We start from the raw sequence: 27,600 nt of genomic DNA, 5'->3' as shown, positions 1-27,600 counted from the left end.
ATCCATAATGTATTTTTATTGGTTTTGGATGTCTGTGGTTTTATGAGTCATAATTGTCGGTGTGTTGCTGCTATTCTTGGCCAGTTCTGTGTTGAAAAATATATTTTTAATCTCAATGAAACATACCTGGTTAAATCAAGATTACAATCAAACAAGCAAACAATTGGACATAATTAATGGTGTTAACTGTGAGTCACTAGTGACCTAAAAAAAATTCATAAGCTTGAAAAGGTTGATGGTGACATCCAGTGGACAGAAGAAGCAATTGCATAACTTCAGGAACACCAACATGTTTTATTTTTTATTTTAATAATGAATAAACCCACTAGCTATTAATGTAAATATTCTGATATTTAATAGCCCATGACGAGTTATTCTAAAAATAATAATAATAATAATAATAATAATAATAATCATAACCCAAAACCATTGCATATAACCTTACATTCAAAATAATGCAATCTAATTATTTGATATTAAAATATTTAATTTAGCAATTTAGCAAGCAGGTTCTGAAAATCAATTTTTACATACTACCTCATAGTTTCCCAGCTGAATTGCTTTAAAGTAACATCCCCGTTTTTGATGCCTGACATGGTGGTTGATAAGGAATCTGAAAGAAAAAATCTTGTGCATGCAAAGTCAGTCTTTATTGAGCTGAAATGTATATTGAGGAAACATTTTGTCAAATTTTACTTACTGTACAAATTTTGCTTACTGAACAAATTTATTTAACACATATGAAATTAAAACAGCTGAATATGAAACATGCATTAGTAAAAAATAAAATTATATTTCATACAAATATTTCTAAGATGAAGAAAAAATAAATCACACCAAAAGGAAAAAGGTTTTTCCCTAAGAAAGTTACAAGTTAATAAGCAACACCTTAAACTAAACTACGAAGACTTCATGGTTAGTAACACTAGTAATGCAACAAAGGAAATTGGTAACCTTTTGATAAAACTTATTTTTTGAAAGCTCAAGAAAGAAAAATCACACAGAGGTTGAAGTAATTCTTAGATCTGCGCTCTTGGGTTGATTTGAGCACAACCTGTTGATTGGCCGCCCATTGGATCTCTTGAGTAGATAGCAGGCACAGGTCTGTTGAACAGGATGCTGAAAGGGCGGTATGAATGATTTTCCTTTATAAGCCACAGAATTAATGAATCCATGTGAGAGGAACCAGCAGACAGGAATCGGTTTGGTCAGGAATGGATCTTTCAGAGTTGAGCCATTGAGAGTTGGAGTAGGAGCTTTCAGTGTCGGACAATTCAGATCTTTCATCGTCCAAACATTCAGAACCAGCACTTTCATAATTGGACCATTGAGGCGGTGGTGACTACTTGGTAGAGAGCAGAGTTGAAATGAACACACAGAGAAAAAGAGAAAGCGACAAAGAGAGAGAGAGAAAAATAAAGTTTCCATAAAATTAAATAACTGTCCATCCACTTTCACACTAAAGTATTTTTAATGTGTCTTTGACACATAACACACTTAGCTGTTAACCTATCTAACATTCTAGCATAGAGATATTCCAATCCGGTTCTCGAGGGCTGATGTCTTGCAACTCTTAGGCATGTCTGTGGTCCAACACACCTGAATCAAATGGTTGAATTACCTGCTTGGGATGCAGCCAAGTTCTCCAGAATTGTGCTAATGACCTGATTATTTGAGTCGGGTGTGTTGAAGCAGAGATGTTGCAGGACTCAGGCCCTGGAGGACTGGATTTGAATACCTTTGCTCTATCATAAGGGTTATGTTCAGCAATATCAGACTCACATTAACTCTCTGGTTTAAAACCTGCTCATCCTGAGAATATGAACATGAAAATAGTAAAATTTATGTAGTTAAAATTAAAATACATCTTAAGAATATTGGCGCTAACTGATACAGAAGCTGATATTGTTAACAGGTGCCAGATTTAGAAAATGTTGACATGAACACTAACACATTGCCTCTTCATTGCGCTCTTGGGTGTTACCTGTTCATTACGCTTCCTTTTTGCTGCTTGAGTCTTCCTTCCATTGTAGTCTGCTGGTTTGGATCTCTTCTGAGCTCCTTATGGTTTCATTTAAAAGAAAGGGGGCCAAAATTAAAAACAAGCATGTGCATTTACATGACTCAGAGTTTGAATTATTACACTTTCCATCTTGGGAAACTGCATTAATTCTGACTCAGTTTGAATTAATGGAGTCTGGATTTATGTGTGAGACCTAATATAATTATTTTTGTCTTTCATGGTAAAACTTCAGCCAGTTTTGTTTTGTTGTAGCACTGTTGCTTTGGATCAACCCAGCCTGGGATCTTTCAGTTAAGGAGTTTGCATATTCTCAATTCAAAAATGTTCTTTGGAAGCTCAAAAAACAGCCTTGTTTTTTGAGCATGACAGTTTAACCTGTTTAGGTTAATTGTTCTCTCTAAATTGCCCTTATGTGTGAGACTGTGTGTCATTAGTTGCTGCCCAGGGTGACCCCACCTTTTGTACACTAATGGCTCTCTGCTGAAACACTGAGCAAGATGAATTGAGTATGAAAGATAAATGAATAGAAGTATTTTTCTTTGGAGTTTGTTTTAGGATAGCATCCCTCTTCTTTTGTCTTGGTGCATTAGGTTTTCACCAGGCATGTGTAGGTTATCTCCAGCTACTCAGGCTTTCTCTAACTTTCATAGAACATGCCTGGTAGATTAACTGGATATCTTATTGCCCTATGCATTTAGACACAACCCTAAACATGTTAGTTGGTATGAAATTAATGAATAATGTATAGGGTACTTCTCTTTGGAGTTTGTGTTTTGCTGGATGCTTTTCTTTTTGGGGGTGCGGCCTTTTTCCTTTGTTGTTGGGATCTTCGGACAGTCTTTGAGTCCACAGGATAATGGTCAGTGACACTAAGAGCCTTAGAGAAAGATAGAGGAATATGAAGTAAATAAAAAAATAGAACGTTTAGCAAATAAAACTCCAATGTATTTAACAAAAGAATAAGAAGCAAATGGAAAACATACTGCAGTGGTCTTAGTTTTATTTCTAAAGATATAATAAGACTTTCATATCCCTCCTACATTACTGCATATTTGCTTTGTATTTCCATAGCATACAAGGATACAAGGCTTTTAAGAAAATGACAAGACAGCATTGCTTCTTTACTAAATACAACATAGACAAAAACTTTCTCTTGCTTTTACCATTATGGGTACTCTATTAAATTACTGAAAGGTGTTAGCCCTAGAGACTACATATTTCCAAATAAGTCACAATATTGTTCTTTTCTTGAATCTTGAATGTCACCTGCTGTCCTCTCTTTCTTTTTGCTGCTGAATTCTTCCTCTTCTTGGATTCTGCTGGACTGGCCCTCTTCTGAGGCCCTGATGATTTAAATTAAAAGAGAAGACAAATATTTTCACCAGAACAAAATAAGACACAGATGTGAATTTATAAAGGCTGCACTTTCACTTCAATTTCCTGCTTTGTACTTATAACGTTTTGTCATGTCCAAGTCATCCACCTAGCACTGTACATTGCATGCAGTCATTCACAAGCTGATGGTGACAAGCTACTGGATAGTAGCCACAGCTGCTCTGGGTGAGGCTGCCATGCAGCAGTGCCACCAGGCCCTCTGACCACTCCCACAGGTAAGGCGGGAATCAAACCAGTAACCCACAGCTTCCAGGACAAACGTCTACCAAAGCCACCATCATTGACATTAAAGTTTAATTCAAACTGGAGTCTACGTCAAGCTTAATTCATAATTCACACATTATATATGATTAAAGAGGAAGTTGTGAATTAGAACTATTCTATTAGGATCAGAGAAAACTCTTATTGATTTTTTTTCTTGAGAGTAAAAATGCTGAGATTGTGATTTTTATTAAAAAAAGTATAGATCAGACCTTAAATAAGTCAGTTTATCACTTTTCATTTTCATTCCTGGACTTTTATCTGTCCTTCCATTCATAAAGCTGTAGAATACAATTTCTTATAAAAATGTCTTTTACATATTTCTTGGCTTTCGATATTTCATGACCGCATATTATGAGAGAAATGATCTGTTCACAAGGGATGTTGACTGTGCTGAGACACTCTTCCTGACTCTGATTGGTTGTTTCTGGCCAAGCTGTGTATTTCTGCAGATAGCAGGAGGATAAGAGGGAGGAGACAAAGGAGCTGAGTGTTTTCACAGATTATCTGTCTCACACTATCAGGCCATAGTGACAGTTTCAACAAATATGAGAAGGACATATTTGTATAAAAATTATGTACTGCATCTTTAAGTTTGAAAAGGCAGATGTTACTAAAGTATTCCAGTGCTTGTGACATTAGGAAGTCCAGTTTGATTAATCAATTACACTTTGAAGAATTAATCTATGTGGTCAGTAAAGTAAAGACGACCTTTTTTCGAAGGTTTTCCTTTGGTGGATGTTTTTCTTGCACAATGTGTGGCTTTCTCCCTTCTTCTCACTGCAGTCTTCAGCTCCACCTCCACAGGATAATGGTCGCTGACGCTAAGAGCCTTGGAAGCCAAAAGGGAAAGAACAGTGTTCTGCTCTTTAAAAGCTTCAACTCATTTCTGACGTTTACAGTTGTGAACATGAAACTTACTACTTTCTTATTTAGCCTGAACTCTCTCTGGAAGTTGAAAGGTTTGGCTGAGTTGGGGACGATGGTATTTTGCATTTTCTTTGTGTACACCACAATCCTGTTGGAACAAGAGGCATCACAGTGTCTTCAGTGTGGTTCTTAAAACATTCAATTCCTCCCAATTATGCATTACCTTGTCCTTTTATACCAAATAAAATCCCAATAACACACAATTAACATGGATTTAAAAAAGCACACATTCTAAAACAGAATTGTTTTTAAGAAAGAAAATGATCCTGTCATGGTCATCTGTTAAGTTAATCTGAGTTAAAAATAATCTTTTATGAATGGAAAGAGCTGTCTAAGGACAAGATGAAAGGCCTGTGAATGGCTTTTTCCATTTATTCAATGTATTTACAGAGCCATTTTGTTTAGATTTTATAGTTATAACCATAAGATGGAAAAATACCATTTCAGCATGACTGTATGAGTTGCATACTAAATTCACAGAATGTGTTAAGATAACGCCTCACCTGTCATAGGCGTGCTTGTTAGAGTGAGTTGTTGTGTCAGCCGTGTCGTCAATCAGCCAATAGAAAGGAGGAGAGGAGATGCGTATCACTTTCTTCTTCTTCTTTGAAAGATATGAACCAGCTGCATTGAAGTCTCCCAGAACCATAATGTTCTGAAAAAGAGAAATATTGGTAAAGCCGTTGCCTATCATAATGTAGCATTCTGCTGTGTTTGTCTGGTTTTTACATGACTTCAGCAAAGGATTATGATAATTATTTGTCATTCTAGTTAATTTAGCACTGTTCATTTAGTGATTAGTTTGTTCTTGTTACTCTGTGCTCATTATTTCTAAGTTTGTGTTAAACTATTCAGCGGAGTCGCAATAAGTGAGTGACATAGTGATCATAAAGATGTATGCATCTCAGTTTGTGCTTGTGCCTCAAAAACGCCATCTGGTGGTTGGTTCTTAAGCTACATCGAGAGGTGTACTTTCATTCAGTAGCTGTGAGGTACCAGAGTACAATCTTCATTTAGGGAACATTTTATGTGAAAAGAAAGTGCAAAAATATAGTTAGTTTCACATTCTCAAGTTTTTCTTGGATATCAATCTTTAATCCTTACCGGGCTTTTCCATTTCCTTCTCATGGTTTTGACCACATCATGGAGCTCATCCAGTTCTTTCTCAGCATCATTTGGTTGGGTGTGAACCGGGATCAGGACCAGATCTTTGGCAACTGTTGTGGGACAGAAGAGAGAAATCCCAAGTATACTGTATTCCTATACACACATTAACAAACTTGAAAGTTTATGTTGTAGATTAAACCTTTTATAACATAATGCACTTACGACAACACAAAGAAAAAAACACTGACTTGATTATGAAATCAATTAATTAAATGGCTAAAATGATGCAACAGTTTCAACTGAAATACAATAATTGTGATTCAACATATTCATATTGGAGTATTTTTACACAGTGCTGCTGAAACAAAAATGTCTAAAAACAATGCATTTATAATAAACTTCACAGCATTCTTGATACAGATAGGTGCATTTGTTTTATTCCTTAGCAACCAATGTATTTTATGAATAATGAAATTACCTCTGTTAACATTAATGATATTTTAAGACAAAAGTATTAACCATACTAAGAACTTAAGGGATACAATGACAATAATAAAGATGTGACAGAAAAGCAACTGCTGATATTCTGGCTTTGTCAAACATTGCGTATTCTAATATTTGTTCTTCAGTCAACAGTAATTATAGTAATTATTCTAAGTCTGAGCAACAAGCTAATCACAGCTAATGGTGTAATAAAATCATTAGATGAACAGCGCAGACCTGTGGTAGGACAGTAGAAGCGCAGAATCAAGGGCTCTCTGGCAAAAGCGTCTTCGTCCCCCGGCTGATTGTCTTCATACTGATGCTGATCCGTTAGTTCGACCTCATCCTCTCTGAAACATACAAAGCACCACAGAGAGAAGTAAGATGCATGTAATATATGATGAAGATACTTTTTTATGTTACTGACAGCCTCTGAAACATGGTTTATGAGACCCACCTATAGAAACAAACAAACTTCTCCTTGTAGCCATTTCTGCCGAGAGCTGAGCTGCAGACCATTTCATATTTATCACAACTGTTGGAAACAAACACGGCATAAGAAAACATTAACTTATATTATTATCACAATGTTATTATATTTTCATGTCTTTGCTGTTTTCAGTTATAACAGCTTTGGTCTTTAATTTTCTTCTAAATCTTTGCAAGGTCATCTTAAACCTCTCTTTTGAAACACATTTTCATGCATCCATATCTGTCAGATTTTTGCTGTAAACAACCAACATGATTAGGTTTTTGCATTTTGTTTTTATAAGTTACACTCACACAGCTCTGAGCTTTTCCAGTAACATCTCCATTGCTTTCCCAGTTTTATCCATCACCTCCAGTATGAACACTATGCTGTACTGAGAGATGATCTAGGAGAAATGTATGGCAAGTAAAAAATATATTCATGCTTTTGTTGTTCCCATTTCTTTTTATGCGACTTCCTATTTCATTTGCCATGATTCAATTAAATTCCATTCAAGAATGAAAAGCATTTCTTACCTTAATAAGGTATTTGCAAACTTTGGTGTTTTTGACTTTTCGAAGTCCCAGTTTCTTTGCATTGAAGGCGGCGATTTTCATTTTGATCTCATTTAATAAAAAAAACACACATGTACACAAACACGCATGCACGTGCACACACACACACACACACACACACACACACACACACACACACTAGTATGTTTAAGAATTTACAATCCACACTTTAGATAACTTAAGTTTTAGGGTTTTAATTTATACATGACCTAACATTTACCAGGTTTCAATGATTATACTGTGGTGTAAATGTAACCTGAAGTTTATAAAGGCACGTTTATTCTATGATGTTAGCTAAGGAGTTGGTTAAAACCTACATTTTTTAAAACCTGTTAAAAGTCCAGAGAAGTATCAAACTAAACAACTTCCTCAAGAAAAGAACAGTATCTGAAAGTCATATCTTGAAAACAATGCTTAGAAAATAGACTACGGCAAACATTCTTCCTAAAACATCAGAATGTTAAACTGAAAATGAATAACAGACCAAAGACTAATGAAAAGCTTCAAAGGAAGCTTTAGAAATGATTGTATAAAAATGCACTTGAACAGCAGAATCTGAGGAGGTAGAGGAGGCAGATGCAGTATGACACAATAAATGAGAACTACTGAAAGTTAAGAATCACAAATTTATAAAGAAATGAAACAGCTGTTTTACTTACAAAATCAGACTAAACAAATACTTTCCATTTGCAAAGTAGTGACAAAATAAGGAATGTGAAGTAAGTAGAGCAAAATACTTACAAGTCTAGTAATGGTGATCAGAGTCAGAGAAATTCAAAAAAGTGCGGGAAGGAGCTTTGCCACTCAAAAGGAAATGGCACTGCAGAAGCAGCTCAACAAAAAGTTTTCCAACTGAAACCCGCCCATCGTGGTCCATCACACGCCACTCATGCTTCCTGCTTTTGTTAATGTATTTAAGGTAAGGAGAATTTCACATTTTTTGTTTGATATTGGGCACTGTGGCTGATAAAATGTGCATGCCTTTGATGGTGTGAGTCACCTCCTAGTTGCCTAAGAAAACAGGAAATTAACATGTTTGCCCTGCTTAGCAGGAAAGGAAATTGTCCTCCGATGAGAGCACTGGCAAAACAAAGACTTTTTCAGATGTGTTTTTGAAGTTTTCTGTAATGTTAATTTGAACTGCTGATGTGAGGAACAAAAAAAAAACAACTGACTTTGAACATTCCTATTCATACACAGGTGCGATAATTTTACTATTTGGACCAAGTGTGATGAAAATGCCTTCAGATGTGATTAGATTGAACTAAATAATCTTATCTCCAGACACTGTCCTTTTGAGATTTCTCAAAAGCGGGAGAAACGTCCCGCTTTTGAGGATGATATTCCAGATAATCCCTGCTGGCAGCGCCAGAGAAACGCTGCCATGGGAACCGTGCCCACTAAGGCCCCACATCCCATTTGCTCAGAGATGTTACAGCACTGTTACTGGACCACAGTGGTTTCACAATGACTCACTTAGATTTTATTTCTCTTTTCCAAACTTTCCCTAAAGTTAACTAATGAACACAGAAAATTCAAATTATCCACAGGTTTACCTTTGTAGAGGAAGAGATGATCTTTATCCAGTAGATGTAATCAGCCCCATCAAATTTCTCTAAGTGTCACTTAACCAATAAGAGTGTCATTATTAATTATTGATATTTTGTGTGACAGGATCCAGTATAATAATTCAATTTACAATCGACTTGTTAATATATTGGTATTCTGAGAATATCATATTCTTAATAACTTTCATGATGATGTACATTGCCTGACGCTGTAAAAAAGTATTTGTTATTCACAGGACTTCACATCCTGGATATCGCCTCTTCCAGCTGTTGCCATAACCTTTTGTCCAAATGCAATAATGGCTATGACTTTATAATAAAAACACCATCATATCCCTCACATTAGAGACCATAACTCTACAAGTGCAATTTATTTACATAAGAGGACATTTTCTACATATTGTCATGTAGTGCATTTATTATACTGAGTCGTTTTTTCACTAAAGTTACAGTAAAAATTTGTTTGTTTACAATTTAACTCCTTGACAGATAAAATGAATCCATTCAATTTTGTTACACTAGCTGCATTTCCCTTCACTGTATAATTGCAAAATTTAATATTTCAAAAATAAATTTGCTTAATTGAAACGCACCAATTTTGAAACAAAAAAACTAACAAAACAAAACAAACTTGGTTGTCAATAAAAAGTTCTTGCGTTAGGTTGAGGTGTTTTGTTTGGTCGTATTAAAATTGGTTTATTTCACAAAACTGCAATACAAACACTTTTTTTGCTTCACACGAGTCACATGATCAACAACCGGATGAAGAAGAAAACAGCAGGGAGGATGATACTGTGGCATGTTTTAATGGATTTTTGCATTCAACTTAGGTAACACTTTATTTGAAGGGGTGTGCATAAGACTGACATGACACTGTCATAAACATGACATAACACCTGTCATGAACATAAAGGAGTCTTTATGAATGTTTCAGTTTCAGTTAAAAGTACTAACTTTGCATGGTTTTGTAAATTATGATAATTTAGTGCAATTTTTTTAATGGACTTTTAATGCAACTTTTAGAGCAACTTTGCATTAAAAGTGTCATTATTTACCAAATGACACTTCATGACAACTGTCAAACATTCATAAAGACTCCTTTGTGTTCATGACAGGTGTTATGTCATGTTTATGACAGTGTCATGTCAGTCTTATGCACACCCCTTCAAATAAAGTGTTACCTAAACTCATTTATGTGATTTTAATAGCATTTCTTACTTAATGGAAATATTGCAATTGCGAAATTGTGCTTTTTTTTTTTTTTTTAACTTTAATGAAATATTGACAAGGTTTTACACATATTTGTAATGGAAACGCAGCTAGTGCCAGTCAGGAAACTTAAATCAGAAGTGTGTAGTGTAGGGAATAATTATTTGATAATTATTTGTTAATAGATTTTTTTTAAACTGTTTTGCAGTGAGGCATGTTTTTATCAGAAGGAAATTGATGTGTGCAAGTTGCTGGGTCACTCTGACCTGAAAAGTCAGAAAGGAATTCAGGAACTGGAAAGATGTGCTTTAAGCAGCTCGGCTGATAAGAAACAAGTAATCAGGATTAAAGGAAACTTTCATATCAGTTCACCGTGAGAGTCGCAGGTTTTCTGAGAAGTTTGTGAATATGGAACCAGTGTTTAAAAACAAAAACAAAAAAACAAGCAGGTGAACCAGGGTCCCTCAAATGTTGGCCTAAATAAAGCCAAGTGTGATGATTTGTTTTTGTAATTTGCCTCTTTTTCACTCCCCTACATGGAAACTTCCAGTTCAACATTTTTTAAAAATAAAATAACATCTTATTGTATGAGACTAATTTACTGATGCCTTTGATGCAGTGTGTGTAAACTTTGAGAGATTTATTCACCCCCTGGCAGCAACAGTTGCATACCAGTCTGTGAACCAGAAAGGCATGTTTAGTGCATGAAAGGTAGAGTGTAAATAAACTTCCCAAGAAACTCCACACTGACTCCTGCAATAAGTTCTTTTACCCTGAGTGGTTGTTGATTGCTAATTGGACAAAATGCAAAAAACAAAACAAAACAAACAAAAAAAACAAGTCAGAGTAGTATTGATACTTTTGCAGGCCACTTTTTCCTTTTTTTTGTTTACCCTTGTGAGGTACATAAATGTGCTTGCTATTATTTATATAAAAAACGAGCCTGCAGACAAAGTTTATTTGTATTTTTATTATTTTGGAGAATGAGACGAATGCAATAGCTTTTTCTTTAGATGCCAACATAATCAAACTCAGCCTTGCACCTTAGCATTCTGCAACACCTAACCCATGATCTGGGGGGGAAAAGAGAAAAAGTAGAAGCTCATTAGGGGTCCATCTTTTTGAATAATTAATAAAAACACTGAGAGTTTGGCTGGTTAACACTTACTGAGTCCATCCAGCTGATGTAGGCAGACACGCGGGTGAAGACGGTGGGTTTCTGATAATAGTTGCAGCCCAGACCAGACACGAAGCTGGCAATGCCGTGCACGTAGTACTTGCCGCTAACCTGGCAGTTCAGAGGGCCTCCAGAGTCACCCTGAGAGTAAAAACCAGAAAGGTTGAAGTTTGATGGGGTGTTTCCCCCCAGAACCTCAAAAATTCAAAAATCCTGTCCGTGTAAATCTAAAAGAAATGATCAGGAGTCAGTCCCGGTGTTTCTGATCTGTGTGACAAACATGACAGCTGCCCTCTAGTGGCCATTTGTGGTACTCCTGAGGACTCCATCGTAAATCTTGGTTGGAAGCAGATGGATGTTATTGGCTTTAGCTTATTATTGGCATGACAGAATTTTACTGTCCTGGAAAACTGCTCAACCCCAGCAACTGGCTGCAAGATGACATGTCTTTTTTTTTTTTTTTTAAACTAGAAAAAAAAAAGTCAAGTTTAGGCTCAGAAGGAATACTGACATGTTTTTCAGACATAACTTTTTATCAATAACTTTAGTTCCTTGAAGACAATTATACAGGACTGCACATAAGCATTGTTTTTGTCTTATTTCTGTTACTGTTAGCATTTGAAATTAAATGACTTCATTTAAACGTTCCTGAATGTAAAAACCTGGAAAACTGAACATCTTCAGACATATTTGGCTTGAGACAATCAAACATTTTCCTAAACATTTTTGAAAATGTGCATATTTATACTTCAATCTTGCATAGTGATTAATCACAGTACCAGAGTGTGATTAATTAAATTATTTTTTTTAATTGACTGAAAGCACTTTTTTTAAAAGTACCACTTGTATCCGATATGTCAAACTACATGTCAAAATGTATTAATAAAAATGAGGGGGAAAAAAGGAAACAGACTCACATTGCATCCAGCCTCATCATAACCTCCAGCGCACACCATGGTGGTCTTGACGGTGCTGCCCCACCAGTCGCTCCTGGAGCAGGTAGTGTGGTCAACCACAGGGAGGTAGGCCTCCTTCAGCTGAGCAGACAGGCTTCCACCAGCTGATCAAAAGGAACATGATGCGTTTAGCTTTAGCATAAAGAATAGGAAATAATATCAATATTGTGAAAAGGCACTGACTGGCGGTGCGTCCCCATCCAGTGATGTAGCAGAGGTTGTTGTGAGGCAGAACCTGGCCGGAGGGGGGCAGAGAGGCAAGCTGAACGTAGCTGTTCAGGGTGGCGCTGGATGACAGCCTCAACAGAGCAATGTCGTATCTGAAATACAGAAAGCAAAACTGTTAGCATGGATGCCAGATGCTTTGCAAAAACATGTTTGCAGCTTAGACCAAAAGAGTCACATTCAGCCCCCAGTGAGCTCAGAATTAAACGCTTTCTTATGTTATAACTGTGTTTTAAAGACACGTCTCACCCATTAGCGACGCTGCTTGAAGCCCAGTTGGGGTGGACGTAAATCTGGCTCACACTGATGACCTGCTCGGTTCCACCGTTGACGTACAGGTCATGCTCACCAAGAACCACACGGAAGCTTCTTGGACTACAAAACACAGAAACGGTATAAAGTAGTTAGTATATCTTTATGTTTAATCATTTTAAAATTTTCCATACACAAGTCAGAAAAGAAAGAACACACAATGCTGAAAAAATCACGACAAAACGAATTCATTCAGTAATAGGAAACCTTATCAATTATTTTACACATTTTCTTCTATTTAAAGATTTAAAAACATAAGTTTTAACTCCTTGCAATAATTATTCTGTACCTGAATGTAACTGTAGTAAAGTTGTTTTTGATATTTGCCCTGACATTTCGCTTTTTTTAAATGAATCTTCTCTCTTCATCGTTTTTATTTTGTTTCGAACCATTTTTGTATCCACCTTGGAAGTTCATTAAACATAGTCAGTGTATTCTGAGCAGGACTAACTCAACATTTTAAAGTATGTGATGAAATAAATATTTCTTGTGAGATATCATAGTTAATGAATTAACTTATTAAGCTTTAATTGTCTACACTTTCTGAAGTTGTGAGAAGTGTAATCAAGGTCGATACATAAATAAGAGACAAATAGGAGACAAAATAAATGACAATTTTTTATACAAACTGAAATTTTTGTGTCAAATAAAAGCGTAAGCACAAAACCATGAACATTTCAAGGTAAGACTCTTTACGCTACCTGTCCACACAGTGAGCAGCGGTCATCACCCAGCCAGTACGGATCAGGCTTCCTCCACAGGTGTGGTACCAGGAGCTGCCAGACAGGTACTGAAGAGAGATCTGAAAAGAGAATGAACACAGGATTTAGTACTTTCTTCAAGTTTTTTTTGTCATTCTGTTTTGATCACATTTGATTTCCATTTTAAATCAGACACATTAAATATAACTAGTAGCATCCGCAGTGTGTTACCTGCCAGGGCCAGGAGTTGGGTTTGGCAACCGATCCTCCAACAACTCTCTGCACGCTGTCTTCCAGGTACTTGGGCTCATGCTGCAGCTCAGCTACCGCTGGTTCAAAACACAAAACAACAACTTGATTTTGACACGGAAATTCTTCCATAATTTCAAAAACAATAAGAAGTAGAAAGAAATGATGTAGCTGGTAGATAGAAGTTACTGCTTACTTAAAGTAAACGATCTCATTCAGATAGTATGCAATTGAGCAAAACTAATAAAATTAACTGCAAAAAATTAGAGTATTTTTATTGTTTTCAGTGTACATGTTTCTTTGTTCTTACCCAAGGCAGCGAGGCATGTCAACACCAGAATCCTGAGCATGTTTGCGTCAAGTCAGAACAATTCTGCAAGGAGCGAATGCTTTTACCGCCTTTTATACACAAACCAGACCTTGACCTGGAGTGGAAAGTCATGTCCATGAATGCACCTGTGGTTTCTCACACACTGTTTCTTGAAGTCCAATGAAACACGCCTCTTTATTAGGTCAGCGATGGAAAATATCAAACAGAAAAAGTTGCAGCTACAGCTCTAAAATTACAGAGACACCAAGTTTATGGTTATTTCTAAATATATTTTATCTCTCAGTGTAAGGTAGATGTGTCAGAGTGTTTCAGTTTAAAGTTAACTGTCATGGTTTCAGTTTAAAGTTAACTGTCATGTAGGAGTGTTTGACTTCTTGGAAATGTGTATTTATTTTTAGCAGTTATTGCACAAAGATACTGGAGAAATAGCAGCTGTGACTGTGCACTTACTCACTTTGCATGTGTGAACAAAACTAATCTAAAATTTAAATAGCATGCAAGTTTGTGATTAGATGTTTAGTAATACAAAAGTGTAAAACATTTTATAGGGTCAAGTTTCACAGTGTCAAAGGTTAGTTAGTTAGTTCAATACTGGCAAATAAACAAGAAATGCAACATGTGGACCTCCAGAACTGAAAACTAAATGTATTGATTTTATTTGTTTTACATTTTGATAAGCAGTTTATTTCATGTTAAATTACTAAAATCCTGTATCATTTCAAATTTTCCACTTTCTGGATGTTTGCTTGTTAACGTAACAGTGTTAAATTCCAACACTAGAGGGCAGTAAAGACTAACAAACTTAACAAAAACGCTTATAATGTCAGAAACACACAACTAATGTTTCTGACTGATTAGTTAGGTGTTTTTATGCTTGAAACATCCAAATCTTCATGAGATTAAACATGAAATATTAGTTATAACTGCTGAAATATAAATATTTAAAGACAAAATGAGGACCTACATTGCAACCTGGAGAGTTCAGCATCAGAACTAACAGGGGATTTCCACTTTGTTCTAACCTCTCTGACATTGAGTAATAAATAACATGGATTAATGTACTAGATTAGTTTTTGCTCTTTCTCAAAGAAAAAAAAACTACTTAGTTCATCGCTGGTCACACTGATATTTCCAACAATAGGTTCCTGTACAAAGGGACAGCCTCAGATGTGTCCATCTTTTGTAAAGCAGTTCTTAATTAGACAGGAAGTCATTAAAACGGCATGGATTTGGGATTATTGCCTTATCAGGCTATTGAAGAGATAGTTATGCTGACTTGTAATTGAGCTGGCCCTTTACACAAAGGGAAAGGTCCTAATGCTGCGAGACTTTCCGTACAACGGGGGCACCGCAGTTTCATCATTTTCTCATTGCACGTCTTCATTTCCATTCCCAACTTCTCGTGGAGCCCTCCACCAACCTTCTCTCACAGAGGCACAAATCAAACGGCGAGATCAAAGACAGGAAGTGCTGGGGATGCGTTAATTAAAGATGTTGGTTCTTGATATAGCTTCCTCTCATTAGTGAACAGTCGATTTGGTTCCCATAAAGTTGTCTTGCACACACAGTCAGGAAATTGAGGTTCCAAAGAAATTATTGGGATGCTCTGATTGGGCCTGTGATAGAAAGTTAAGGGTTATGGCAGAGTACATGTTAATAATGCCAGCTGTATTAAAAATGATGGATTTAGATTTCAAACTTCCTAAGATGAGATATTACAAAAAAAGAATCCAAAACCTGATAAAAAAAACATGTACATAAAACAAAAACTTAAAAGATTTTATTCCAGTAGGAAGATTGTCTTTAATTTACATGCGATTGTTTTTTACATAATTTTTCAGGTTGTTTAGAGAGTCTGAACTTTGTCATGTTTGGGTTTTTGGTTTTCATAACTGTTTTGATTATTTCAGAGTTTGTTATTAATGTTAGAAAGGTCTTGCCATATTCAGGTATTATTGTCACTAGGGTTTTGCCATATATTAATTCCTTGTGGTGATTTCCAAGTTATTTCTTTTGTTTTGTTCTCTGTGTTTTGATTTATTCTCCTAGATAATTGTCATTTTTCCTTCGGTAGGTAGTTTCTCTGATTGTCTAGTTCAGCTCTGTTTGTGTTAATTATTAACCTTCCATCGGTTTTGTTGTTTTCTCTCCTCCACAGCTGCTCTACATTCCTCTGATTAAACTCACCTGCATCCAATGTCGTTTTCCACTCATGTCTCAATATGCTAGATTGCTGGTTTTTGAACATGTAACAAAACAGATTTTTAAATTGAATTTTGGTGAAATATTCTTGTAAACCTGTAAAACGTGCAGGTTACTGCTTCCATTTACACAGCAAGTTTTCCAGGCATTTATGCAAAAACCTCTCAAAATTATTGTTATGACAGCAAAGATTGGTTAAAATGATTGTTGTATAAAATTGAACAGGTACTTTTCTGTCTCCCTGTCAACATGAAGTTATTGGTGTTTGAATTATATTTTGGCTCTGTCATTCTGCAGCCTCCGATTTTATTTTTCCCTCAGCCAATATCATATAATTGGTTTGGATTTTCTAAGAAAACAATAATGTTTAAAGTAAAGCTTTCACAGGAGGTTTAGTTGCATTTGTTTGCAGCACTCACAGCTTTTATCAAAACCTCTGTGGTTCATTAAAAAACAACATGCAGACAAAATAGCTCCGCACAGAACAATAAATATGAGATAATGGTAAATGCTGTAATCCCACTTTCACAAGCACAAAGTGTTGCAAGACACGTGGAGTGTTATTAGTTCAGGAAGAGGCTATTAATGTTAAAAATATCTTCAGTGTTCCAAGCAATAACTTTTGTGTTTTAGTGTAAAAAAAACAACAACTTTTCCCTAAAGTTTAAAATGTCAAGAACTAACATTTTTTAGATGGTGACTTTGACTAGGCCGTTGTAATGAAAGTTCTTTGCTATGGATCATTGCTCTATAGCTCTGGCTGAATGTTTTAGGGTGTTTGTCACCTCCACCCCCTGTTCCACCAGGTTCTTGCTAATTGCTGCTGGCTAGTCTGAAGGAGCTGAGTGGGGGAGGAGCTTCGTCTCCAAGGGGGAGCTAGGTCCACCCAGGCGTTTTGCACATGTGTTTTGAATGGTTGCCATGGAGAGTCAACCGTTTCTCAAACATGCATGGAAACAATCAAGGCAACACTCCAGCTATGTTTTTGATGAGGAAATAACAATAACAAGATGTAAAGCTATAAAAAGTTGATTTTACATGACACTGCCGCTTTAAGAACCTAACTCTTGCTTAAACTTCTCTACAACTTTGTGTTTCTTAATAATGCTGTTTGTTCTGTAGCAATAATACCTCAGAAGCCTCCAAAGATCAGCTTGATTGAGGTGAGATGAAATTACACATGGATGCACTTCATTTACCAATTAGGTGATTCTTGAAGGCAGTTTATTACCCTGGGCTTTACTCAGGACTGTCACAGTAAATGCGAGTGTCGCTCTTTTCAGATTTGTATTTTGTAAAAAAAAAATTAAACCATCTATTTTTGTTACTTCTTTGACTTGAGTTTCAGGCAGGCTGGTGCCTAAAAGTCAGATAAATCTAGCAGTCATGTTTTTTGGACTTTATGGAAGGGAGAGCCTACATATTCATTGGGGGAAAATGCAAACTACATTCAGTAAAACTTGAGGTCAGGATTCAAACCCATAACCTCCTTGCTCCAAAGGAGCAGTGCTACCAACTGTGTCACTCCTTTTTAAAGCAGCAGATCCTTTTTCTTCCACTTCCAAGTTCTTCAATACACTGTGTTGGACTGTCACCAAAAGCAACCTTTGAGTTTACAGCTGTAATCTGTGCTGGATCACTTTCAGAGTAATTTACTGAACCAAGGGAGCATTAACAACCAGGCAGTTGTGACCATTATCAGGCTCAAGGTGGAGCACAACGCTATTTTTATGTTTATACCAATCAAAGTGACAAAATGTCGCCTCCTTTATTAATGCTGTTTCTACGTTTGCTTTGAATCTGAAATCAACAGTTATTATTTAGCCACTTACTCAACATAAAACTCAGATAAACTCTATTTATTTCCTTTATGAAATGCAAAGTGGTTTTGGTCCTGATGTCACTGATTTTATTTTATTTTTTTAGCGTCTATGATGTGACTGATGACATCCTTGTGATGTTTCATCAAACTGACATTTAAAGTGTGAATAGGACTAGTTATTTTTTAAAGATGACAGCTCTTAGTAAAACGGTAAATTTTCCTTATTTTTCTCTCTCTTTCACTTAGGAAAAGTCCTGGCTTTTAAAATGTATCTTGGGATTTGGACAGGAGTATGATCCACATGCTCATCTTTTCTGTTTACCATTAACTCTCTACTTCCAATCTGTTATCAATATGCTGCCGTCAGGAAGCCTACAGACTCTGTAGCTATGCTAAGATTTAATGTAGCGTCACGTCCCTGTGGATTATTTCTAATTTAGCTTTGTTTAAAAAGTACAGCGACCATAACTTTGATAAAATGTAGCTTTTAGTCTAAATCAAAGGACTCTGCAAACCAGATTTAATGGAAATCTATGCAACCAATTACAGGAGCGTACTGGAGGTGAAGCCCTACCGGTCTCAGTTCACATGGTAATCCAAATTAATTCTATTTTAATGTGTCTTCAAATAGAGGTTAATGTCTCTTTAAATCAGACACCACCAACTTCTATGACAGAATAATTTGAAGGTTTTTTTTCTTCCTTTAATTCAAAAATGTGTTTGAAGTTCCCTCAAAACACCAAAGTCTTGGGTTGAAATCCCCCTCAGGGTGGTAATGTCTCCTGATTTCTGGGCTTCCTCCAGCCATCAAAACAATGCAAATTAATTTAGTTAACCTTGCTTGATTGTAACAGGTGTAAATTAATGTATATGGATGGTTGTGCTGTTTTTGTGTCACCATATGATGAACTGGTGATTTGTGTTTGTCCTGCCTCTGCCAGTGACACCTGGAGATGGACAGGCTGGCTGGACTGATGCTGCCTTCCAGTTACCTGGGAAATATAGGAACTCAGAGCTCGGATTTGACGTCAAAAACAAGGTAACAGTGTCCCAGTTAAGAAGTTGTAATTTCAACATGGCAACTCCCATTAACAACTCTTTCAAATATAATTTTTAAGCTTTACTTTCACGTTGATTTTAGATGCACTTTTACATGCATGTCTTGTAAAATAAGCATGTTTCCACCATAGCTTATTACTCTTGATGCGACTAGCGACCATATTGAAACTTGAAGTCCACTTTACAAGTCGTAACTGGGGTAGACAGAGTTGCTCCCAGTTTGCCGTGGGAAATCTGACTTCAGAAGGCGTTCCAGTTGAAGTTGAAATTTCCCAGTTCTGAGCAAAACTGGAAGATGAATGGATGAATGGGATTGTTAATGGTTTGAATAATTGATTGTTTTTCGTCCCTCTATTTCTTGTGCCTCCCAGAAGAAAGACATTAAGTTTTCAAATATTTAAATCGGCTTTAATCACAAATATTCCGTTCAGTCTAATATCTTTCTGTCTGATCTTTGTAGAGGTGCTATATGTCAGTAAAAAGCAGCTTTTTATTAGTAGTATTTCAGCCTCACAGTTTGAGAGCCTGGGGTTATTACTGGCTTTCCCTTCTGGCCACGGAAATGTGTAAGGATCCATCAATGCTGCCTTGCATCCCTGCATGGGCGACAGCTGTGAAACTGATCCACACGCCTGTTTGCAAACTTTAATTGCAATTATACAAAAGCGAAAACAATCAATATAGGCTCCTGCTGTCCCTGACAACTCTCTTACTACAGTGCCTGATCACATTCTGTCCTCCTTCCATCGTCCTCTCTGAGCCTGCTCCTGTACATCTGGTGGCTTTAAGGCACCAGGTGACGTGGCTGATGGAGGAAGGGGCAGGATAGGGTAGCAGGATCCTGCTGCTGGAGAAAGATGATCTCCTGTGGTCATTTGTGCCTGATTGATCCCGGGGTGCATTACTCATCCGTCCCCGTCCCCTAATGACTGCTGCTGCTTTCACCTGCAGCTTCTTGGTTCTTCCTGCTCCCCTCTGCCCGGGGCTCAGCTGCGGCCGTGTTGCCAGGTCCCAGCCTTGGGTTTGTGGTCGTGACTGGGTCAAGTGGAGTGGAAACGGGCTGGGCTGCTCCGAGCTTCCTCTGCCGAGTGGTGGAGGAGGAAAGAAGATGATGAAAGATCTGACACATAGTTGTTCAACCTTTTTTGCTCTGCGTGTTCCAGCAGCTGTGTTTATTACATGGACAATGTGGCTGAAAAACGCTTCACTATATGAGTATTTCATATCAGTCTATCGATAATTATTGATTAAATGTCTGAAATATTACCAAACTTTTTTCATTGTTTTCAATGTTTTCCTTGTTGAGCAGTGATAAGGCACGGTAGCAAAACATTAAACTGCTGCTGGCACAAATTACTCAACAGGTTGTTGCTAGGTAACCAAAGAGTGAGTGAGTTAGTTGATGCCACCAAACTTTAAATCGATGTGAGAGGTCGAGTGGCTAAAGTCCTTCCTCTACCTACATCTCCCAGAATTATGTGCGGTTCTGGATCTGAGATCAGTGAATATTCTATTTGTTAATATTGATCATGTGTCTATCGCAATAGTTATTGATTTATTGTCCAACTCTACATGACATTCAAATAGTTATCAAGATGTGATAAAAATCTCATTATCATCTCCTGTTGAAGAGAGACAAGAATTAAAAATAATCTCCAACAAAAAAGAGACTAAAACTTACTTTAAAATGCATTTCTTGGGATTGCTCTGTCAAAAAACATGACAGCAAGGGGAGCTCTTGTATCTATTTTGCAATGCATGTTTTCAAATTTACAGTTTACCTGTCACTGGCTGTCAAATACAATTATTCCCACAGGAAAAGAAGAGCAAATAACTAAACGTCAATTAGCACGACATCACAAACATCAGTTTGGGTAAATGTGTCGTATCAGAAACTGCTTCATTTGCAGACTAATGTGTCAGTGTATAAATTGTAAAGCTGTCACAGTTTTACCAGATTTTGTTTCTCCCTCCAAAATTCAACCCCATGAAAGAAAAGCAGGTTAGAGGCCGTTTGATGTCTGAGGGCGACGTGAGTTAAACAACACGGAGCAAACCTCTGAATCTATTGTGTATTCTGTCAATCACTTCCCACCTCTGACAATTGGAGGCACACAGACAAAGAATGTAATCGCAGGGCTTCACTGGTCTGTGCAATATTACTTTCATGCATGACTTCAGTCAGTGTTATGAAGGGATATTGGAAAGGGAAAAAAATTAACTTAGACATCCTTAATTTTGAATAGTGAAATGGAATGAAGTGTCCATGTTGAAAAATCAACTTATAATCAACTGCAGATGTTTTACATGATCATCAGTGTGATGACCAAAGCATCTCAGAAGCTTGTCATGTGTAAAAAACTTTTTGCTTGCATTAGAAGAGCTTTACAAAATTATGACTCAACATTGTTTAAACATATTTGTTGGAAAGACAAAACAAATCCAGTCTTGAGGCATCAAGATTTATTCTAGCCAGCAAGCTGATAAAGAGATTATCTAAAACGTTTACATCAAGAAAATTCCCTGAATTAATTACATCCATGGCTCAAAAATACTTCATTTTACGTTTAATGCATGCTTTAAGTGAACTTATCGAAAACGCTTTGAGTTTCCCTGTTGGCTCTCTTTTTCGTCAGCACTTAAAAGTAATTGCTGGTGATTTCATTTTTAATCATTGCTTCAATGTGAATTCTTTCATGTCACAACGTGGAGCAGCTGCCCCTTTTTCTAAGCACATATCTCATAAAAGCAGGGCATAGGTTTGCTTTAGAAAACTGTGCAGCAGCACACTACCGAGAAAATAAAATAAAAAAATGAAGCCTAAATGGAGACATGTTGGGGGGTTTGAGTGAAACCTGGAGGTGAATATTTAATTAGTAATTAATGAAACGTAGCAGCTTGGGTGTTTTTTTTCTCTCTAAAGGATTATTTAAATTTCCTTTTGCACTTCCTGCAAGAAAGCAAGCGGACATTCAGTTTCTGTTGTGTCATATAATAAGGCCTCAGCGGCAGACAATAGCCAATCACTCAAGAACATGCAGCCATTAAAGTGACAAGACACGAAATATGCAATCAGCTCCAATTCTCTGTAATTCTCCTCAGTATGAAGAATATAAGGCAAAAGCATATAGGGAGCTAAACTTCTGAAATCCTATCTGACACCAAATGTATTTGGTAATTGGATTAAATGTCAGCCCAGTAATTATGACGGGAGTCCAAAGTTCTCTGCTTTCCAAATATCTTATGACACTCATTTGCGGCGGATCGAACCTCAGGCTGGGAGTGCACAAAGTTTGTCAAAGGTAATTCCAAATTTTTTTCTTGCCAGGGCAGAGAATCAATCTTCCAGCAGAGATGGACCTGATGCTGTATTGAACTGGCGATGCAGATGAATAACCCATGTTCAGACACAATCAGGAACACGAAAAGATGGCAGAAATACAAGTGATGAGATGACACCACCTACCCATCGATAAATAGCCTTCAGGCACGTATTCATCTGTGCCTGCAGGTCTCTGTAATCAAAGTGGCTTCAGACATTATAGCCGGATCAGCTCCACATAAATAAACCATATCGCTGAAAAGGTGCATGTCAAAGTTGAAAATCAGAACAAGAATAGCAATTTTCAAACTCTAATTATTGCTTTGCTACCATCCTAGTTTTGGTACAGTAGCACCAAAACTGTTACACATTTTTTGTTACAGTGAAGTCAATATGTTGACAAATCTAATAAGAGAAATACAGTCCAATGCAAAAGTATTTATTCCCCTTAAACTTTTTAAAATATTTTTACATCGGAGCTATAAATCTCTACACTTTTCGAATTTTGTGGAACAGACCGACAAAGAGTAGCAAATAACTGCAAATGGGGAAAAATTTTTCTCATTAGAATCTGAAAAGTGTGGCATGCATTCAGCCAACCTGAGTAAATACTTTTCCTTAAGATACATCTTCAGATCCTTCGGGTTATATTTCTGCCAGTTTTGAATAATTAAGTCAGTTCTTTGTTGCACATTTGTTTTGGTTGTATTCATTTACCCAGAATGCCCTGCGGTATAGTTCACTCCCTGCTTTTGGAGTGGTCTCTAGTCTGCTTGATGTTCACATAAACATTCAATCAGCACCAGAGTTCACTTTAATCGAACTGAGATCTTGGTTTTAGAGTTCAAACTTAAGTTTCATTAAATCATACTAAACAGGACAGGTGTGAATGCACCCTTAATATCACTAGGGCATGTTACCATACATATAAAAAGTAATGAAAATGAACATGCACACATATATGGCATCACTGGAGGTAAAAGAGATCTGAGTCGATTGTGTAGTAAAAAGTCACAACTGGGAATATTGAGCCTTTTTAATGATTCCCTCACTTGCTTTCAATGAAAGTGTCCTTGACTGATAATGATCATTGCCACTAAAGCAGTGGGCATTTGTCTGGGCAGGAACCTGCAGATACCCATTATCAGATCTAATGACCATCTGTCTATGAGGACCTTATTTGGATCAGCGCCAAGACAAGAAAGCGTTGCAATCAGAGGCAGGTTCTGGTCATGGATATGAAAGACCTAAATCATCTGGGTCAAGAGCCTCTCGCTCCCACTGTGTGCTGCCTAACCAACGATAACTTAAGAGACATGTCAATAGGACCCCAGAGTGTGTTCGGGTTTCCTGCCAGCTCCCTCTGGGAAGGTTGGCAAGCCACACAGCTTTAGCCGCCTTGGCCAAAATAACAGCTAGCATGCATGGAGGGAGCTGAAGGGAGATGCAAACACAAGAGAGAAGCAGTGAGAGATTTTAGATCCTCCTTTGTGTAAACCCACTCTCTCTGCAAGTGTAATCCAAATGACATCTAAAGAGAAATGGCAAAGCAAACTGTAAATTGGACAGGAGTTTCTTTCCCATTCTGGAAACGAATAGAATGTTTCTCTTCAAGTACTCCACTATATTCTTGCATACATTTCATTTAATGTTAACGATGTGCTGACTCGTCGAAGCTGTTTGCCTCGTTAAAAACTGAACATAAGAAAATAAGGAAACAGATGTAACCCTTTCAGTTCTGTGCATAATAGATAGAGTGGAGTTTACAGCATACAGCACATCAATATTGTAAACTTTTGTTAAAAACACAACAAAAAGCACAACTAAGGCTCTTTCTTTTTTATACACTGTGTTCTATTCTTAAATCTTACATCTGATAGTCACGTTTTCCCGTTCCACATCATTAACACATTCAAATTATTATGGATATTGCTTTGTATAGTTTTTTTTCTTGTGAATCAGCTCCTTCTCCAGTTGGAGGGATGTATTAGCTCTCCAAGCCAGTAGCTTCAAATATCTTTTCTCACAATTATCCACTTGAGCTCAGTGGAGTTAACCTAGAAAGCTGCAAGTTTACGAACTTGAGAAAAACCCAGATTCTTGCAATTATTTCCACATTTGCTAAGTTTAAACTCAATACTACTTCAACTGACCAAATCATGCTTGGGTTCTTCAGATCTTTAATGCCCTTTTTGAAATAAAATGTCTCTTGTATAGATTTTATTTGTGTTGCAGAAAAAACTAACATTTTTGTTTTACAAGCGTTTTTAGTTTAATGATTATTGCATCTTAGCTTCAGAGTTTTCAAAGTATCTGTTTAAAATAAGACCCCCTATCACAGTTTATCATTTAAACACTTATATACTAACATAAATTAGTACCCAAAATTCAACTCAAGTAAGAGTACCACTATTTCAGCATTACTTAACTAAGAATTATCGGTCAAAGAAACTACTCGGCTAAGAGTAAAAGAGTAAAATGAAACGGAGTAAAAGTAATTAGTGACTACTCACCTCCTATTGTGAGAAAATATAAACTGATCAGGGAAAAAAAAGACAACTTCATCAGAAAAGTCTGAGCAGAATTTTACTTTTATATTCATGGAAGCTCCTGGACTGCTGTGGCAATATCATATAAGCTACAAAAAGACAAAATCGGTGTAAATGTAAATCATGTCCTATCAAAATGCCATTTAAAAATGTAACATCTACTGTAATATCAAACAGAATGTCTGACAAGGACTCACATCCCCTTATTAGAGCAACATATGGCTCGCCTTCCCAGCAGCAGTGATCAATAAAAAAGGAAGGCTTCATAAATGCTGCCACATTTTCCCAGTCAATACCATGCCAAATAGCAATTTTGGACGTGCTACGAACAATTTCATGGGTGAGCTCTCCTTGCCTTTTGGCAATATGGTGTCTATGACAGATCTGGCAGCGGCAGTCGAGTGACACATCTGCCTTATTGCCTATTGTTGGCTCAGCCGTTGATGCTGACATATTTCCATTCGTTGTTTGGAGCAGAACACAGATTCGTAAAGAGATTTTGTCTGAAAATACATGAACTGTAAACATGCATACATGTAGAAATGAATGAGCCTCTGTGTAGGAAATGGACTCTGTTGTTGCTGTTATGATAATTTGCTCAGAACTAAATTAATCTGAGTGACTGAGTGTGCCCTCTGGTTGGTACAGCTGAAACCATATCCTCCTTTTATTGTTTGACATTAAATCACTGAGTAAAAGTAATTAGTGACTACCCACCTCTTATTGGGTAATGAGCTGTTTGCTTCATTAAAAACTGAATATGATAAGTAGGAAGACAGACTTAAGTCTTTCTGTACAAAGATCAATAGGTGCTGTTTTAGCAGTAAAGCTTATAGCATACAGTGCATCAGTATTGTAAATAAATGTTTAGTTTCTGTAAAAAAACACATGGCCAAGGCTATTTCTTTTCTTACTGCTGTGTTCTTAATTTTAAAGCAGTCTGATGCAGAGTTCAGTCTTGATGTGTGCAGAAACCAATACACTAAAAAACACCAAACAGTTTTCCTCTTTTGATAAGATATTGTTCACAAAGACAATGGTGCAAGTTATTGTAGCTTGTAAATGTTGATGTCTCTGTTGCTAATAATTGAGTACTTGTCCTTCTACAAATAAATAAATTATTAAAAGGAAAAGGCACGATATAGAGGAAAAGCGTAGACTGACAGACGTAGACTGTGCAACATTGATTCTCTACTCTCAAAAGTTGGGTGGGGAACAGTATCTGCGTTTGCATTACAAATGTGGGCAAAACTTTGTCAATATTCTGGTAATGTTGGAAAAACACAATTTTGGCATTGCTGTTTCCATTAAAATCACATGTGAAGTTTGTTCATTTATTAAAAAACATGCTGCACCATGATCCTCCAACTACTTCCTGTCGTCTTCTTCAGCATCTGGTCATGTGACTCGTGTGATGCAAAATAAGTGTTTCCGTTGCAGTTTTGCAAATTAAACCAATTTCAATACAACCAAAAAACCACCTTGTTCTGGTGCCAAAACTTTTTATCCAAAACAAGAACTTTATTTTTAAATTGGCGTGTTCTTGTCAAGTGAATGCATTTTTGAAATGCTAAATTGCGCAAATGTATGGTCAATGGAAACACATGAGGATGGAGCTGGAACTGAGTTTGGTAAAATATGATAAACCTGACTTCATGTCAGAAGTTTTAAAAGTTATAAATAGCCCTGGTTTGTACAGCTGAAACCATTTTTCACAACATTTGGGTAAAATGGAGGAATACATCAAACCTTCAAACACACAGCTTCCTTATGTTGACTGTCTGGGTAAATCAAAAGAAATCTTCCATCATGTCAGAGGGAATCTTAGAGCTCCACAAACCTTGGGTTCAGTTTCCATTAGCACAAAGATATGTTATTCTGTTCAAGCAATTATGTGCAAGGAGACGCGTTCTGTATCCCCAGGATGAACATGTTTTGTTGCATAACGTGTACATGACTCTCAGAATAAAAGCTAATTGCTTTGTGAAGATGCTGGTTGAAGCTGGTAAGAGAGTTATTATCTACAGAGAAATTAGTCCTGTTCCAACAAGGACAGGCCACTCAGAGAAAAACTCTTCCATTATTATTCTGGCATTGAGCAAATACAAACCATGTTGGTAGTCAAAGCTGACCAGCAACCTTGAGTTGGTAACTGACTGGAGACAATAAAAAGATGAATGGATCTAAGCTGACCTAAAACAAGAAAGTTTAGTCTAATTTAATGTCATACAGTAAGAAAAAAGGCACAACAACAGCTGAGTTAGTATTTTTATATTGGAGACAATCATACAAGATAATAGTTTTTACTAATCATAAGTGAAAACATCAGAAATGTGGCAGCAACAAGATAAACTCAACTAATCATAAGAAGTTGTTTCATGAATGTGTCTTTGACTTGTAAATGTGATTATTAATGCTCAAGTATTCCTGGGATTTATCTTAATATCAGGAATGCTAAAGACAGCGACTTTTCCATGAAGAATTTACAAGATGTGCTGAATAATTTGGCAAAAGCCTGTTTGGAAAACAACAGAGAGAGAACAGTTAAAGTCAAATTATTTTCTGCAAGATGCTTCTCTGTAGTGAATCCCAAGAATAAATGGTACAAACACCATACAGGCTAACAGACTGCCTATTTAGATTGATAACTTTATTTTTCTGCTTAAAAGAACTGT

The 27,600-nt window shown here is 36.7% G+C and overlaps 2 protein-coding genes and 1 long non-coding RNA gene across 4 annotated transcripts in view; 1 reads left to right on the top strand and 2 right to left on the bottom strand.

Moving 5' to 3' along the window:
- Positions 1-22,536, top strand: part of LOC103155733 (uncharacterized) — a 37,717-nt gene extending 15,181 nt beyond the window's left edge. The window contains exons 3-4 of the long non-coding RNA XR_478071.2: positions 18,937-19,034; positions 22,383-22,536. This is a non-coding gene — a long non-coding RNA (uncharacterized LOC103155733). The remainder of the gene's footprint in view (positions 1-18,936; positions 19,035-22,382) is intronic.
- LOC103155730 (deoxyribonuclease-1-like) lies at positions 632-8,968 on the bottom strand. 2 transcript variants are annotated; one of them, XM_007577524.2, is made up of 13 exons: positions 7,985-8,968; positions 7,205-7,291; positions 6,983-7,074; positions 6,657-6,734; positions 6,437-6,549; positions 5,714-5,826; positions 5,113-5,264; positions 4,601-4,697; positions 4,391-4,511; positions 3,290-3,366; positions 2,777-2,900; positions 1,985-2,061; positions 632-1,342 (listed from the first exon to the last, which is right to left on the bottom strand). In XM_007577524.2, the coding sequence occupies exons 2-13, from the start codon at positions 7,283-7,285 to the stop codon at positions 1,163-1,165; spliced, it is 1,305 nt and encodes a 434-aa protein (XP_007577586.1). In that variant the 5' UTR covers positions 7,286-7,291; positions 7,985-8,968; the 3' UTR covers positions 632-1,162. The 2 variants fall into 2 exon arrangements, with proteins under 2 accessions (XP_007577586.1, XP_007577587.1); XM_007577525.2 differs by having other exon boundaries at positions 1,261-1,345; positions 7,985-8,964.
- Positions 10,971-14,060, bottom strand: LOC103155732 (elastase-1-like). The gene is made up of 8 exons (XM_007577527.2): positions 13,951-14,060; positions 13,623-13,720; positions 13,392-13,492; positions 12,628-12,753; positions 12,337-12,473; positions 12,115-12,257; positions 11,189-11,338; positions 10,971-11,093 (listed from the first exon to the last, which is right to left on the bottom strand). Exons 1-8 carry the CDS (start codon positions 13,988-13,990, stop codon positions 11,082-11,084), a joined length of 807 nt encoding a protein of 268 aa, XP_007577589.1. The 5' UTR covers positions 13,991-14,060; the 3' UTR covers positions 10,971-11,081.
- Positions 22,537-27,600: the final 5,064 nt, after the last annotated feature.

Source organism: Poecilia formosa, unplaced genomic scaffold (genome assembly GCF_000485575.1).
Source record: "Poecilia formosa unplaced genomic scaffold, Poecilia_formosa-5.1.2 Scaffold445, whole genome shotgun sequence".
Lineage (NCBI taxonomy): Eukaryota > Metazoa > Chordata > Actinopteri > Cyprinodontiformes > Poeciliidae > Poecilia > Poecilia formosa.
Note: the sequence above shows the minus strand (reverse complement) of the source record. Positions and strands in the feature narration are given on the sequence as shown.